Source organism: Trachurus japonicus, chromosome 14 (assembly GCF_045865225.1).
Source record: "Trachurus japonicus isolate A0001 chromosome 14, Traja_1.0".
In the NCBI taxonomy this organism is placed as follows: Eukaryota; Metazoa; Chordata; class Actinopteri; order Carangiformes; family Carangidae; genus Trachurus; species Trachurus japonicus.
Genome location: NC_140920.1, coordinates 32,809,065 through 32,825,975, shown reverse-complemented (window position 1 = coordinate 32,825,975; position 16,911 = coordinate 32,809,065). Strand labels below are relative to the sequence as shown.

Sequence of the window (16,911 nt, the reverse complement as noted above, 5' to 3'; positions counted from 1 at the left end):
CAGCAGCTATACTAGCCAACGGCTAACAGCTAGCTACCTATGTTGACCTGTCCCTCACCTCTCTCCCTCCAAGGAACAGGTGAGATACCTGCACCTGACTCCACCCACCTGATGCAGCAGATCAGCCAGATGAAACCAAGATGAAAGAGCTTGTAACACCAGGCAGCAGCGGACATGACAGGTGAGACAAATGAACACAGGTCAACTTTAGTCAAGTGAAGTAGCCTACAGCAGCTGGTCCAGGTGTGTGTCAGTGTCAAACATATGTCAATAAGGGGCGCTGTAGAGCAGGCGCTGTGTGTGTGTAGAGGCTGTAGTCCTCGCTGCAGCCGGCCTCGTATTGCTGCATGTCATCCCCCCTCTCTCTGCCTCCCCATTTCCTGTCTCTCTCCACTAGACTATCAATTAAAAGCCAAAAAAGCCCACAAAAATAAAACTAAAAAAATGTCAATAAAATATCTATAAAGTCTTAGATCAGCTGGAGTCAGTTGAAGAATCACAGACTTTGACTGAAGCTGCTGCTTTAGTGATCTTTAACTGATTTATTACTGATTGATTGATCAGTCTGTCTTCTACTTCTCTTTCACACACACACCAGTGCATTTAATCAATTTCACTGCAAGACACACACACACACACACACGCACGCACGCACGCACGCACGCACGCACACACACACACACACACACACACACACACACACACACACAAAGCAGTAAAATAGAGTGGAAACTCTCAAAAAGACCTTTCAGTGTGTGTGTGTGTGTGTGTGTGTGTGTGTGTGTGAACTTGGTTGGCTTCCTGTCGGAGGGGGAGGGGGGGCGAGAGAGACAGATTGAAAACAGACGTTGGCCCACTCTCTCTCTCGCTCCCTCCACTGTGGGTCAGTGTCTCTCGCTCTTTTTCTTCTCTCAATGCTACAGACTCTCCTCTCTGCCATAGTGAGCCTCTCTCTCTCTTGCTCTCTTGCTCTCTCTCTCTCCCACTGTGAGTCAGTCTGTTGGTTTCCATTCGTCGTCCGTCTGGAATGAAGAAGAGGAGAGAGGGAGGCAAAAAGGAAAACACTGACGACGACAAAGGAAAAGACAGAGAGGAAGAGGAGGAGGAAGAGGAGCAGCATCAGCAGGCAGCAGGCAGCAGGTCTGGACAAACTAAATGTCTTATCTCTATTTCTCTCTGACTTTGTCTCCGTAGCGATGAGCGCCTGGTTCTGCTGATTCAACCCATTTCACTGCAGTAAAACTCCTATTACTGTGTACTAGTACTCTGTCAGGAGCAGGCAGGACAGTAACTAAGTACTTTCTCTGCAGTTTCCAGCCTCCGGTCTTTTCTGTGGTTTTATTGTTTGTGCTATGAAAGACTCTTAGTTTGAATCAGCTTCAGTGAATGAAACTTCTTTAACTTTGAAACTGTGACAGAGTGAACCGAGCAGAGTGTCCTCCTCCTCCGTCAGCCATGTGCCAAGCATCTTCATCTAACGAGTCTGACACTTAAACTCAGTAACAGTCAGTGTCTGTTGTCTGTTTGTCTGTCACTCATCCTGAGTTGGTGTATTTACCTTTAATTATCAGATCTGAACCAATCAGGACACAGAAAACAACCTTCACCATGGAGGAGTGACGGCAAGGTGACAGCTCCCCACCCCATTCCCGCCTCACTCACACACAAACATATGCACTCTGAGTACAGTAAGTCTTTCTCATCAGGATGAAGGGAGGAACTGTGACCTCCATGAGTCTGTTTGCTGAGCTCTGATTGGCCTAAAGACGGCGTTTTCCACCACATCAGGAGAGAGAGGGGTTACTGCAGACAGGTCACTACAGTAAAGATACTGTAGGTAACTACAGTTCAGATGGCTTTAGTGCAGTACAAACCCACTGATGATTCTGTGGTTAAATTCATTACCATGGCAGCAGATCAGTGACATCATCCATGGCAGAGTTACCGTGGTCCTCGCTGCTGCTGCCCACAGGAAATACTTGACTGTTTATTTTTCGTCTTCAGTGGTCGACTCACATTCTTCTGTCACACTGCACCAAGGAAGCCTGTGATTGGCCACTGGCCCCTGGGACACATTGTGATTGGATGACTGATGACTAGACCTTCTTTTACTTAAATGCATTCCAAAATCCCCCAGTGAAAACACACACACACACACACACACACACACACACACACACACACACACACACACACACACACACACACACACACACAGATGAATGTGTGTTCAGGTCTGTTGGAACCATCAGTTCAGACGAATCCAGCCGACTCCAGTGTGGTCCAGTGTGGGTTACTGCAGTTATACTACTAAGACCACAGAGTACAAGAACTCTGGTGCATGTAACTGTCCTGCATTCACAAGTATTTTAATCCAATGTTTCATTACTTTTTAACAACAAACCCGAAGGCCGTGTACTCATTCTATCAGTGGGACCAGTCCAGTGTTAGTGCTTCCTTACTGCTGGATGGTTGGTGTACATGGAGTACAAGTAAACAGCAAAATAACATGGGAATACTCAAGTATAAGTAGAGTATAAGTAGAGTACCTAAAAAAAGTACCATGTTGGAGAAAATGCACTCAGTTACATTTCACCACTTTTTTTTTTTTTACTAAAAGAGTCAGCAGACATTTGCTTGGAAGTTTCTCCTCTGTGTTGTTATTGGTCAGGATCAAGAGCCATGATGTCCAATGTCAAGGAGAAAACAGGAAGTCTGCACCTGCTCCACTTCCTGTTAGGTAGGTAACAAACAAACACAACATCAGTATGCGTTGGACTCAGAGGTGGACTGATAACCTGTCTGTCCGTCCGTCTTCCTGTCTGTCTGTCTGTCTGTCCGTCCGTCCGTCCGTCCGTCCGTCCGTCTGTCTGTCTGCAGGTGTGTTCCTGGTTTACCCTGAAGGTGGCATCTGTCTGGAACTGATACCATCGTCCTCTGAAGTTCTACTGAACTCCTCCTCCAGCTTCACTGTGGTGAGTTCCAACCATCTGTCTCTACAGGTGTGCAGGGCCGTTGCTAGGAAATCTGGGGCCCCTGACAGAATACTAAAGTGGGCCCCTACCCCCTAACTTTTCCAGTTTGTTTTTTTTAGACTATGTATGTATTATAATTTTTTATTTAGCCTACTTCACTTACTATGAATATTAGTCAGGGTCTTATGCAGAATAAATCAGTCATACAAAGATTAGACTACTGGGGTTTTTTGTGGGCCCCACTGGGCGCTGGGGCCCTAGAATTATGATCACCTTTCTCCCCTATACAACGGCCCTGCAACAACCTGTCTGTCTCTACAGGTGTGTTCAGGCTGGAGCCAGGTGACGTGGCGGTTCCCTCAGGACTCTCAGACAGAGGGTGTTTCGGTGGAGAACCAGGGTTCCAGCAGCTACCTGCATCTCTCTAATGTTACCTGGATGAATTCTGGGCGGTACACCTGTGAGGAGGCGTCGTCTTATCAGAGCAGAGACATCGATATCTTCATTCCTGGACAAGGTGATGATTAAATCGTGTATACATGTGTGTCCGTCCCTCCAGTGAGACCTGTATGTCCAGATGTATCCACCTGCCCCCCTCAGGTCCAGACGAGTGGTTTGTCCCACTGGGCCCAGGTGTGGTGATGAAGGAGTCAGAGGAAGACACCATCCCCTGCATTGTCTCTGACCCAAAGCTCAACGTCTCGCTTTATGAACGTCCTGGAAGGACGCCGATTACCGGGGTGACGTATGAGCCTGGGCGGGGCTTCACGGGTCGTCTCAACGACACGTCATACATGTGCTTGGCAGCCCGCGGAGGAGAGCAGAGAGAGTCCCAGGTGTACTACGTCTTCAGCATCGTAGGTTAGTTCATCAGTCAGCATCAGATCCAAACAGAGGGAATGTATTAGATCAGCATGGAGTCCTTAGGTTAGAGTAATAGACAGCAGTAAGGTCTGACCTCTCTGTCTGTGTCAGTCCCTAAGGACATGGAGGTGGACCTGACTGTGTCCAGCAGCGTGTTGAAACAGGGGGAGGCGCTCACTGTCAACTGCACCGTCAAAGACACTGAGATGGCTTACTTCCAATGGAACTTTCCCCGCAAAGAGGTACCTGTCTGTCTGTCTGTCTGTCTGTCTGTCTGTCTGTCTGTCTGTCTGTCTGTCTGTCTGTCTGTCTGTCTGTCTGTCTGTCTGTCTGTCTGTCTGTCTGTCTCTCTGTCTCTCTGACTGTCTGTCTGTCTGTCTGTCTGTCTGTCTCTCTGTCTGTCTGTCTGTCCGTCCGTCTGTCTGTCTCTCTGTCTGTCTGTCTCTCTGTCTGTCTGTCTGTCCGTCCGTCTGTCTGTCTCTCTGACTGTCTGTCTGTCTGTCTGTCTCTCTGACTGTCTGTCTGTCTGTCTGTCTGTCTGTCTGTCTGTCTGTCTGTCTGTCTGTCTGTCTGTCTGTCTGTCTGTCTGTCTGTCTCTCTGACTGTCTGTCTGTCTGTCTGTCTGTCTGTCTCTCTGACTGTCTGTCTGACTGTCTGTCTGTCTGTCTGTCTGTCTGTCTGTCTGTCTGTCTGTCTGTCTGTCTGTCCGTCCGTCCGTCCGTCCGTCCGTCCGTCCGTCCGTCCGTCCGTCCGTCTGTCTGTCTGTCTGTCTGTCTGTCCGTCCGTCTGTCTGTCTCTCTGACTGTCTGTCTGTCTGTCTGTCTGTCTGTCTGTCTGTCTGTCTGTCTGTCTGTCTGTCTGTCTGTCTCACTGTCTGTCTGTCTGTCTATCCATCCGTCTGTCTCACTGTCTCTCTTTCTGTCTCACTACCTAATGTCTTCTTGTTTTGTGTCTGCTCTGGTTCAGGACGTCATGTGGCTGACTGACTTTTTGCCCAATCGCATCCGCTCGTTCATTCACATCCCCACAGCAACAGTAGCAGATTCAGGTACAGTAGGTGACAGGATGGAGGTTTGTCCTGCCCTGAGACTGCCATCACAATAGAATAGAATTATCCTTGTATTCTAAAATACAAGAATTTTGTGATTTGTATGTTCAAAGTGTTGGTTGCTTGTGACAGTTGTTTTTGAGTCTAATGGTGCAGGTTGTGAGTGACCTGAAGCCCCTGGCAGAGGGCAACAGGTCAAAGTGATGTGAAGTGTTTTTGATGAAGTTGATGATGTGGATGCAAGGAGGGGGGAGGGCAGCCAGTGGTTTTTGTGCCATGTTGATGATCCTCTGTAATGTAATGTAAATACAACGAGTAGTTGTAATAACTGTCAACTATGGTGTGTGTGCTTCCTGTAGGTGTGTATATGTGTGAGGTACAGGAGACAACACAGGGACGGACTGTGTCGAAAAACATCTCAGTGACAGTACTGGGTCAGTACACACACACACACACACACACACACACACACACACACACACACACACACATTTAGTTTTTCAGTTTGCTTTTTTATTTCAGTTTAGTTTTAGTGAGTTCAACAAGTGATTACGCAGTTTTAGTCTAGTTTTTATTGTAGAGGAATTGACTAGTTTTTATTTAGTTTATATTTAGTCTTAGTCTTAGTTGTAGTTTTCCAGGTTTTAGGAGAAAGCCTCTGTCAGACCTCTGAAGATGCATCCCATAATGTTCCCATCAGTCCTCATCAGGTTCCATTCACTCTTATCTACTGTGGGTCGTACCCCAAGTCGTCCCATATTGAGCTGTGGTGTTTTCTTCCTGCAGCTTTAGACAGCTCTAAGCTGATGTTATCTGACTCTACTTTACTTACCTTAGTCTATCATTGGTACCTGGAGTTTTGATTTAGTTCTAGTTTTTGGGGAAAAAATGTTATTTGTTATTATTTATTGTTTCATTTTTATTTTTATTTCAGTTTACTAAATTATTTTTTCACTGCTAGTTTTAGTCTTAGATTTACACATGTACACACACACACACACTCAAGTAGAGTCTCTCTCTTTGCAGAGCGAGGGTATGTCCACCTGTGGCCCTCAGGTGACACCAACATGACGTCCCTCCTCCACCACACAGTGGAGTTCAGTGTGGAGGTGGACGCTCACCCCGCCCCCACTGTCCTCTGGACCAAAGACAACCAAACTGTTGCCACGGAAACAACTCCCATCGCCACTTCACACCTGATGGGCACCAGGTAGGTCAGAGGTCAGGGTGGAGAAGATAAAGACTCTGATGATGGATTGACTGATGACTGGTTGATGTGCAGGTATGTGAGCACACTGACGCTGGTTCGAGTCCAGATGGATCAGACAGGAAGTTACACGGCAACCGTTTCCAACGAAGACGATGTCGATGAAGTTGTTTTCAAACTGGAGGTCAAAGGTCAGAGAAAGCGCATGCATGTGAATTTTATTTTTAACAGTGTGTGTATATTTATAACAATGTAAGTGTGTGTGTGTGTGTGTTTTCTAACTCTGTGTGTGTGTGTGTGTGTGTGTGTGTGTGTGTGTGTGTAGCACCCCCCAGGATCACGTCTCTGTCTGAGGTGGGCAGTAAGGCTGTGCTCTGTGTCAGTGAGGGAGCCCCACCTCCTTCTGTCACCTGGTACACCTGTCCTACCTCACACAGGTAACAACACACAGGGAAATGCACATTTTCTCACACATAGAGTAAGCCCCAACTGTGAGCACTCTTAAATCCAGTTTGAAACATTTCTCTTTTTGTGTGCTTATGGCTGAGCTCTTACCCTCAGATGATCCCTCAATTTTTACCATAGTACCCATGACCCCTGGACAAAAATGTTCACCTATAGTGAGAGACATTTAATATCAGTTACTCCCAAAATATTTCTGATACATATAAGGCTGGGTCTTGACTAAACATGAAAATCACTTTTGACATGGGTTTCAACATTTTTTAACCCCTTCCTGGCCAGTTGTTTTAGCTGCAAAAACATATGATTTCTCATACTATGTTTTTATTTTATTTTTTATTTTTTATTCCTGTCTATATTCTGAAGGTTTTTACAGAGGGGATTCATACAACATTTTATTCCAAAAAAACAAAAACAAAAAAAGTGAAATTTGATTTTTTTTTTTAGGGCTGGTGACAGTATTTTCTCATTTACAGAGTGATAAAAAGAGATATCCAAAATCCCCTCAGTGAAAACTTCTGACTCTAATATGTCAACAAAATAAAACAAGAATTTTTAAAATATCTTTATCCATTGTTCAGATTTCAGTTCTGGAAATGTATGCAAATATTGTGTATGCATACTGCATTTTTCATTAGATATTGCCCCATTTACACATTTAAACATAAAATTTGACAAAACTTGTAATACAAAAATGTGAGTGATAAACTTGGGAAGTTTCATAGTGATATCTGTTAGTTAAAATGTTTCCTTAAAATACATTAAAAAACCCATAGGCAGAGGTGGACATTTTTGTCCAGCGAAGGGTCATGGGTGTTGTAAAAATGCATTACAAGTCCAAAAACCTCGGGACATCCTTGCCAAAAAATCAGACCGTGGGGAGTTGGGAAAGTGTGAGAGGTGGACAAAAATGTTCAGGGGTCATCAGAACTTTAATCATAATCTTGGTTTTGCACTGTAAGTCCTCTTAACTGTTTTCATGCTGCAAACTCATATTTTATGCTCTATTTTAATCTAGTTTCTATTTTATTATATACTTTTTTAATTCATTTTTCTTGCTTTTAATTGTATGTTCTATAGTTACAGTTTTTACTATTCTGTTATTTTTTTCCCTTCCATTTCTACTTGTTAAATGTTTTGTCTTTATGTAAAGCACATTGAGTTGCCCCTTGGTATGAAATGTGCTAGAGTAACCCTGTGGCCTACAGGTGTAGTAATGTGACAAGCGACTGGAGGAGCCTATCAGCAGCCTCGGGGGGCGTGTCCCTGCAGGAGAACATTACTGAGGTGGAGGAGAGAGGAGTCACCCAGGTAACCAGTGATGTCATCAAAGGGGAAGGGACATGATACTGTCATGATGTGAAGATGACTAACAGCTCTTTGTGTGTGTGTGTGTGTGTGTGTGTGTGTGTGCAGGTACGCAGTGTGTTGACTCTCCAGGCTCTCAGCTCTGTGTCAGCTGTTCGCTGTGAAGCCAAGAACACAGCAGGACGCCGAGCCAGAGACCTGCGAGTACTGACTCCCTGTACGTACTGATGCTGCTGTAGGCCACTACTGCAGCGCAAGTACTTGTAAAGTCTGTTTCAAATATTTTTATTAATTTTCAAAAACAGAGGTCCAATACAGGGCAATGCACAGTTCAATATTAAAAAATAAAAAACATACAAAACCCCACAAAATGATACCCCAAACAACCCACTGCCACCCTCACCATCCCCCTTAGCCAGTCCCACCCCCGAGTGCTAAGACCGATTTAATTAATTTTTTAACTTTATTGCAGGATTGCACAAGTCATTGATTCATGTTCCATTACACATGTTTCTTTTTAGTCATTGCAATCCCACAAAATTGTATGCATGCACATACATATACAAGTACATACTACTGTGTACTTTAAATATTTTGAGAATAAACTGAGAATGTTAACCCAGAAGCCTTGCAATTTGGCAGTGGCACACACGGCAAAACTGTGCAGCAGATCAGCTTCTGTAGACATTTCAGGAAAAATGTTGTGTAACTTCCCTTTTGAATAATGGATTCTGTGTAGGACTTTGAATTGGATTCAGCGATATCTAGCATTTAAAGAGCAGGTAGGACGTATATTTGTAAAGTATATTGTAAACTAACTTTGTCTTCCTGTCTCCAGCCCTCCTGTCTCAGGTTGCTGTCTTGGCAGCTGTCCTGGTTCTGGTTGTCATCGCCGTCTTTTTCCTCATCATCCTCATCCTCCTCTGGAGAAAAGTCAGTAGTTCTATTTGCTGTTGCCCTCATAGAACATTAGCAGTATTTTGCTGTCTTTCAGCAGTAATCTGTGGTTGCCATGACATCATGGTCTGGCTATAGCAGTGTGAGAGCTTTAAGGGATGGTTCAACATTTTGGCAAATTGGCCCATTGCCATAATCCCTATAGTCATAGCAGTAGGTTTGTTACCTTTATTTGTCGATGCAAGCTATTTTTAGAACGGCGGAGCAGAGCCGCTAGCTGCTCAGAGCTACACTACGGAGGCTAATGGGATTTCTTGGTTTCCCTCATCAAACTCATCAAATACACAATCCAACAACTCCAAAACGCTCTGGTGGACAAGTTGTGACCTGCACATTCACCACGCTATGAGATAATAACAGAACACTATGAGACAGAGTTGTTTTCGAGGTAAATGCAGAGACTGCTTGCTGAAAAACTGTCCCCGACGGGAACGTGCATGAATTTACTTTGAAAATAACTCTGTCTCACAACATCAGGTCACAACCAGAGCATTTTGGAGTTGTTGTATTGTGTATAAGTTTTAAGAGGAAAACCAAGAAATCCCATTAGCCTCCGTAGCGTAGATCTGAGCAGCTCTCAGCTTGGCTCGGCCGTTCTAAAACTAGCTCGCACCAACAAATAAAGGTAACAAACCTATATGACTATAGGGATTATGGCGATGGGCCAATTTGCCAAAATGTTGAACTATCCCTTTAACACTTTAAAACATGTTGAGACTCTCATTGACCTGATGTCTGTTGGTCTCTTCCTGTTAGAAACCTCGTTATGAAGTTCGCTGGAAGGTGATTGAGTCGGTGAGTGCTGACGGACAGCAGTACACCTACCTGGACCCCGCCCACCTGCCTTACAACTCCACCTGGGAAATACCCAGAGACAGTGTAGTACTAGGTAATACCACCAGATAACATGCTACAGGCTAGTACCTATGGACAGTGTAGCACTAACTTTATCATCATGACGTTTGCCTCCTGCTCAGCTGCCTCATCAACTACACGCTGAGATACTTGGACTCCTGCACTTTTCCCAACCTCAGCAGTGTTGGTCCAGATGCTGAAAACACTTTCACCTCTCTGTGACTCATTTGATCGTAACTTTGTTCATGTTTTCATTCATTTGGGCTTCTCATGTAGGACTATGTGAGTCTGTCTTCAGTCAGCCTGAATCAGATAAGTCTGAACGGTGTTGGCGGCACAATTTGAGGCTTAATTTGGAGAGCGTGGCTTTCTTTGGTGACATTGATGGAACACTGCTTGTACTCTGCAGTGGAGGCTGTGAGCATGAACTACTTAGACTCTGTAGTCTAAGTAGTTCAGACTCTGAGTGGAGACTCTCCATGTTTTATGACTTGTTCTGGTCTTGCTCCTCCCCTGGGACTCTAATATACCATAATCAATACTCCCTGATCTAATCTGATATATTCTGACCCCCCCCCCCCAGGTCAGGTGCTGGGTTCAGGTGCATTTGGTCGTGTCGTCGAAGCGGACGTCTCGGGTCTGATTGACACTCATTCTACAACTAAAGCAGCTGTGAAGATGGTCAAACGTAAGTGATTGTCTCAGCCTGTGGACGGTGTGTCACATGCAGTTTACCTGTCTGATTGATTACCGACTGAGATCAATAAAGCTGGGGGCTATTGCACAAAAGCAGAATTAAGAAATTCAGGATAACTGAGAAAGTGAGGCTTGACCTAGCCTCATCAGTGTATCCTGGCTTAGTCCATTGCACATTTACTAAACCAGGATGATGGGGTGCAGATCTGTCAAGTCAGGTCTAAGTAATTCAGATAAAAGCGTGTCCACGGCTTTTTTTAAATTGATTGCAGTATTGATCACAGATTCACTGATGCAGACCTTTCATCAGCTCTTCTTGGAAAGTTACAAGGAGGTGATCATATTGTTTCCAAAAAAGGAAATACACCCGCTGTCATCAGGAGAAGAAAAAAGCCTGGCAGTTAATAACAAACCAGCTTCATGTGTAAGTTATCCACAAAGATACACTTTTAACACTGACACATGATGATTACCATTCAGTGAGCAACTCAACATTTTCTCCAAATTAACGGTTATACACATGTTAATGTAAAAATTGTCTAGGGCGGCTGTGGCTCAGGAGGTAGAGAGGGTTGTTCACTAATAGTGGCTCAATTCCCGGCCCCTCCAGTCCACATGTCGACGCTTTCTCCCCGATGTGTGCATTGGGTGTATGAATGTGTGTGAATGGTTAGCTTTATGAATGTGTGTGTGTGAATGTGTGACAGGGTAACATACAATGTAAAGCACTTTGAGTGGTTGTAGAGACTAGAAAATTGCTGTATAAGTCCATCTAATAATAATAATATAATAATTATGACTATTAATTGTTATTTACACAGCGTGGACAAAAGCCTACAAGGCCAGGACAAAGAAGTGTGGCTATTCTAGTGCATGCTAATAAAAATTAATTAAAACACTGAGGTTGACAAAACGAATACAACACCAGGATTAGTTAAGCCTGGATGTTTGCCTAGTTGGGAGCAGGCTAGCTGCACAGAATCTCCATGGTAACATCTGTGCCTCTGCTTTTGTGCAACTGACTCCCGGCTAAATTCATCCAGAATAACCAGATAATGATCTGCTCTCTAGCTCTTGTGGAACAGCCCCCTGAATGTTTCCTGTATGTGTCTGTTCAGAGAGCAGTGGAGCCATGCAGTCTCTGATGTCAGAGCTGAAGGTGTTGGTTCATCTTGGCCCTCACCTTAACGTCGTCAATCTGCTGGGAGCCTGCACTAGAGGAGGTATGCTCTTTAACCCTGAACTAACCTCAAACTAACCCTAAATCAACCCTGAACTAACCCTAAATCAACCCTGAACTAACCCTGAATCAACCCTGAGTTTGCCCTGAAAATCAAACCTGAACTAACTCTAAACTAATCCAGAACTAACCCTGAATCAACCCTAAGTTTACCTTGAAAATTAAACCTGAACTCAACTAACCCTGAACTAACCAGAACTAACCCTGAATCAACCCTGAGTTTACCTTGAAAATCAAACCTGAACTAACTCTAAACTAATCCAGAACTAACCCTGAATCAACCCTAACTTTACCTTGAAAAATAAACCTGTATCACGAAGCAAGCTCAGCCTACCCGGGAGTTACTGTCAGCCTGGGGATGGCTCTCCATTCCTCCACTCCGACACCCCGCTGTTCCGACACCCTCCCCCCCGCAGCTGTCCAAGGTGCTGAGCCGCGTGACGTTGTTGAGACTGTGTTGTGTCTTGTCTGTGAAACGTGCGCTGCTCAGAGACTGGGCAGATCTGTCCCACTTGCTTTCTCCCCGACTCTGTTGTTGGAGATCTCCCACACAGTAAAAGATATATACTTTTTTTCTCCCCCCCTGCTCCGCTTGAGCGCGGCTGAAGCCGGCTTGAGCTCACAGGGGCGCTCAAGCCGACTGGGTGAGATGCTTTGGTTGGGCTTAGGCGATGAAGAAAGGAGTTGGTTAAGTTTAAACAGTTTATAGTTTATGACACAGAATGTGGGAAACATGGAAATGTTAACAAGAGTTGATGAAGGCAGCTTCTGGTAGGGGGTGGGGGACAGGGAGAGCTGACCAGCATAATGGGGGGACTGGATGGCAGACTGGTTCATGGGAAGGGAAGGCAGGCCAGTCTAACAGCAGGGGAAAGGGGGGGTGGGGGGGGGTGGGCATGCAGGTGGCGGTTGGTGCAGAGAGATGGAGCTCTGGTGGATCTGTGGAAACAGAGAGAGTGCAAGACACCAAGGCCAAACTACAAAGTACAACAGAAAATGACAGTTCAAAAATGTACTGAGAGGAGAGGAGAGGAGAGGAGAGGAGAAGAGAAAAGAGGAGAAGGAGGGAGGAGGGGAGGAGAGAGGAGAGGGCTCTGAACTAACTCTGAACGAACTAATCCTGAAGCAACCCCAACCTTATCTGGAACTAACACCAAACTAAACCTGAGCTCAAGCTGGATTTACCTTGGACTGCACCAGACTAACCTCACACTAAACCTGAACTGATCTTCAGCTAACACTAACACCCTACAAATCCTGTCTTATAAATAATAACTATAATAAATAAAAAGTAACTATTACCTGTCCGTATACCAGGCCCTGTCTATCTGATCACTGAGTTCTGCCGTCATGGTGACCTGGTGAACTACCTGCATAGGAACAAACACACCTTCCAGCAGAACGGCACACACACCAAGAGGTCAACACGTAACCACACAAATAAACAAAGGTGCGACCCGCCCCTCTTCTCTCTCTGAGTTTGTACTGAGTGTGGATGTCTCTCCCCCGTAGTGACAGTGATGGCGGTTACATGCACATGAACAAAGAGGAGAGCGCTCAGTACGTTGCCATGCAGGAGCTCAGCTACGCCGACATTGAACCGGCGGTGTACGAGGCTCCGTACATACCACCAGGTAAAGAGTCATTCAGTGACATGCAGTGCACACTGTACAAGCTCAGCTCTACACAGTCCAGAGGTTACATAGTGTTTCCTGTGACTCTCCCTCAGACCAGCAGGGGGAGTCCTCTCTGCTCCTCAATGACTCTCCTCTCCTCAGCCTCAGCGACCTCCTCAGCTTCTCCTACCAGATCTCCCAGGCCATGGACTTCCTCTGCTCCAGAAATGTAGGAGCCCTGAAACTTTATTTCACATGTTGCCACTGTGGTTTAATGAATTGTCCCCCTGTGTCCCACTCTGTCCTTCTGTAACATTCCCCTGTCTCTTCCTCTGTATTGTCCTTTTGTCCTTCTGTGGCGTCCATCTCTGATGTCCCTTGATTGTCCCACTGGTGCCGCTCAGTGTGTCCACAGAGACCTGGCGGCAAGGAATGTCCTGGTCGGTGAGGGGAAGCTGGTGAAGGTCTGTGACTTTGGTTTGGCTCGTGACCTCACAAAGGATCAGGACTACATCGCCAGAGGAAACGTCAGTGAACGTGTTACATGAACTTTAACTGAACATGAGTGATTGACAGGAGCTCACAGCGTTGATTGACGGCCATGTGTTGATGTTCAGAGCTTCCTGCCAGTGAAGTGGATGTCTCCAGAGAGCATCTTCCAGAACATTTACAGCTCTCAGAGCGACGTCTGGTCTTATGGAGTGTTACTGTGGGAGATCTTCTCTTTGGGTAACTCACCCTGACCGTTCTGAAATGGCACTGAGCTGTTTGACCCGTCTGCAGCCACCTCACTCCGGTGTTTGTGTCTTTTGTCCCAGGTGGGAGCCCGTACCCCGAACTTCCAATGACCCAGGAGTTTTACTCTGCTCTGAAGAGAGGATACAGGATGAGCCGCCCTGAACATGTCCCCCCTGACATGTAGGACAAGTCTGTTCCCTGTTCCACTGTTCTGTCTGTTTCCTGACTGTTTCCAGTCTGTTTCCAGTTTGTTTCCTGACTGTTTCCTGACTGTTTCCTGTCTGTTCCCTGTTCCGCTGTTCTGTCTGTTTCCAGTCTGTTTCCTGACTGTTTCCTGTCTGTTTCCAGTCTGTTTCCTGTCTGTTTCCTGACTGTTTCCAGTCTGTTTCCAGTCTGTTTCCTGTCTGTTTCCTGTCTGTTTCCAGTCTGTTTCCTGACTGTTTCCAGTCTGTTTCCAGTCTGTTTCCTGACTGTTTCCTGTCTGTTTCCAGTCTGTTTCCTGACTGTTTCCAGTCTGTTTCCTGTCTGTTTTACTGTCTGTTTCCAGTCTGTTTCCTGACTGTTTCCAGTCTGTTTCCTGTCTGTTTTACTGTCTGTTTCCAGTCTGTTTCCTGTCTGTTTCCAGTCTGTTTCCTGTCTGTTTCCTGACTGTTTCCAGTTTGTTTCCTGACTGTTTCCAGTCTGTTTCCTGTCTGTTTCCTGACTGTTTCCAGTTTGTTTCCTGTCTGTTTCCTGACTGTTTCCAGTCTGTTTCCTGTCTGCTACCTGTCTGTTTCCAGTCTGTTTCCTGTCTGTTTCCAGTCTGTTTCCAGTCTGTTTCCTGACTGTTTCCTGACTGTTTCCAGTCTGTTTCCTGACTGTTTCCTGTCTGTTTCCTGCCTGTAGCTATGAGCTGATGAAGCTCTGCTGGGAGGAGGAGCCTCAGTCTCGCCCGTTGTTCTCATCTCTGGTTGTCTCTGTGGGAAAAACATTAACAGACGACTTCAGTAAGGTACAAACCACTTCCTGTTTATGTCAGCACATGTGATTCCTGAGAGTCCTCTCCTCCATCAGTCTTTATCTCCATCAGTGGTGAATGAGATCCTGAGTTGCAGGACTCAGCTAATGATGATCAAGATGATGATGATGATGATGATGATGACAATGATGATGATGATGATGATGATGATGATGATGATGATGATGATGATGATGACGATGATTTTTGTTGTTTAGCGTTACCTCCAGCTGACAGAGAACTTCCTGAAAAGCAACAGTCCAGCTATCGTTCGATCCAGACTGAGTTTATCCAGAGCTGCTGAAGATCAGGTGGACACACATGGTAACATATACACACAGTAACAAACACACACACATGTACACACTGCTCACACAATTCTTGTATAGTAGAACACAATGTTGAGGCTTGTCCTTCCATAAACTGAATCCAAGACATTTGCAAAGTGACCCACAGCCATGAGAGGCCCAGAGTGAAGATACGGTAGAGACAGTAGATACGTTATCTGGTGACATCCTGTACTGCCTGAGTAGAAAAACAGCATAGTATGATGTGAGTTTAGAGAATAGTCCCATCATCATGGCATGTTTGTCCAAGAAAATAATGCAACAACACATGGAAACGCACACACATTCAACACTTCAAACACTGCCCTCTTTTTCTTTTGCAGATAGCCCCACCCCTGAGGTGAAAGTTCACCAGCTGGAGGTGGAGCCGGTGGAGGCAGGCCCCTCCTACATCATTCCCATTGCTGACATTACCATAGAAACGAGCAGCGCTGCGCTGGACGCAGTCAGGTATGACATTACCTCTCAGTGGGTGGAGCTACAGCTCATCAATGATCCTCCATCACCTTAATCTTCTGCAGTGACGATGCTCAAAAATGACGATGAATGATGTTTCCCCTGCAGCCCCCTCCTCGATGCTCAAGATGTGTCTGGACCACAGGAAGTGACATCATCAGAAGGTAAAGATAAGGTGCCTCTTGCTTCATCGTGTGGAGGTGAGGAAGAGGAGGAGAGCTGCTTGTGAAGGCTGCAGACAGAGTGGAGAGGAGGAGGGTGTTTCCCCTCAGTCCTGACTGTAAGGCATTAACTATCTAACCTTTGACCTGACCAACAGGAAGTGGCTTCTTCTTCTTCCTGTTGGTCTATTAATGAGTGGACTGTGGCAGGTCCTGGATCAGATTTATAATCCCTCATTTAATCTCTGTATTGCTCTAAAGAGAGAGAATGTGTGTGTGTGGGCGCCTACGTGTGCTTGTTTTCTGCTTAGTGTTTATTCAAACTGCTTTAGACACAAACTTTATTAAAACATAAGAATAAACAATCTGCAGCAGTTTACCAGAGTATGTGTCATGTTTCAGCCACACACACAAACACACACACACACACACACACACACACACACACACAAGCACACAAAAAAGAAGCAAACCCACACACACGGTGCAGGACCTGATGTTTGATGTCTGCAGGTGGTCACCTTTAAAACAGGTTGACTATAAGGTCAGTTGATAGTCATTGATAATGGTAATCATAATGATCATCTCTGATTGGTCGGCTGAGTCTCCTGACTCAGCAGGTGATGTTATCAGCAGAGAGAATCATCTTCACCTGGACAGAAGCCCATCCATGCTCTGACATGATTGGTCCAAAACATGGTCACATGACTAGTTCATATACACACAAACTGAAACTGAATCAGGTGAGCTACCTGGCCTTTCCAGCTGTCAGATCCCGTCCTCCACCCATATAAGCCTGCTGCTCATCCGTGGCTCTGACTCCGCCCCTGGCCAGCCACTATAGTTTTTTTTCTACTTCCTGTTGTTCATCATAATGTGCTGAGTGTCCAAAGAGTCGCCCATCTGTTTCCTCCTCAGCTGCTTCTTCCTCATTCTTCTGAAATGTCCAGTTGCGTCTTCAGGTGACTCACAGGTGTCAGCCGC

The 16,911-nt window shown here is 45.6% G+C and overlaps 2 protein-coding genes across 2 annotated transcripts in view; both read left to right on the top strand.

Moving 5' to 3' along the window:
* rps14 (ribosomal protein S14) overlaps positions 1-15,917 on the top strand; it is a 155,363-nt gene extending 139,446 nt beyond the window's left edge. The window contains exon 5 of the mRNA XM_085798860.1: positions 15,904-15,917. Coding sequence (XP_085654986.1) covers position 15,904 — 1 coding nt within the window. The 3' untranslated portion in view covers positions 15,905-15,917. The remainder of the gene's footprint in view (positions 1-15,903) is intronic.
* On the top strand, positions 1,419-16,304 carry LOC146975152 (platelet-derived growth factor receptor beta-like). The gene is made up of 27 exons (XM_085798857.1): positions 1,419-1,627; positions 2,672-2,740; positions 2,881-2,975; positions 3,297-3,492; positions 3,576-3,836; positions 3,951-4,081; positions 4,806-4,887; positions 5,247-5,321; positions 5,914-6,097; positions 6,170-6,285; positions 6,420-6,531; positions 7,765-7,867; positions 7,973-8,081; positions 8,703-8,797; positions 9,578-9,710; positions 10,260-10,364; positions 11,491-11,595; positions 12,930-13,032; positions 13,125-13,246; positions 13,342-13,457; positions 13,633-13,755; positions 13,846-13,957; positions 14,047-14,146; positions 14,852-14,957; positions 15,182-15,287; positions 15,634-15,760; positions 15,875-16,304. Exons 2-27 carry the CDS (start codon positions 2,683-2,685, stop codon positions 15,993-15,995), a joined length of 3,096 nt encoding a protein of 1,031 aa, XP_085654983.1. The 5' UTR covers positions 1,419-1,627; positions 2,672-2,682; the 3' UTR covers positions 15,996-16,304.
* The last annotated feature ends 607 nt before the right edge of the window (positions 16,305-16,911 follow it).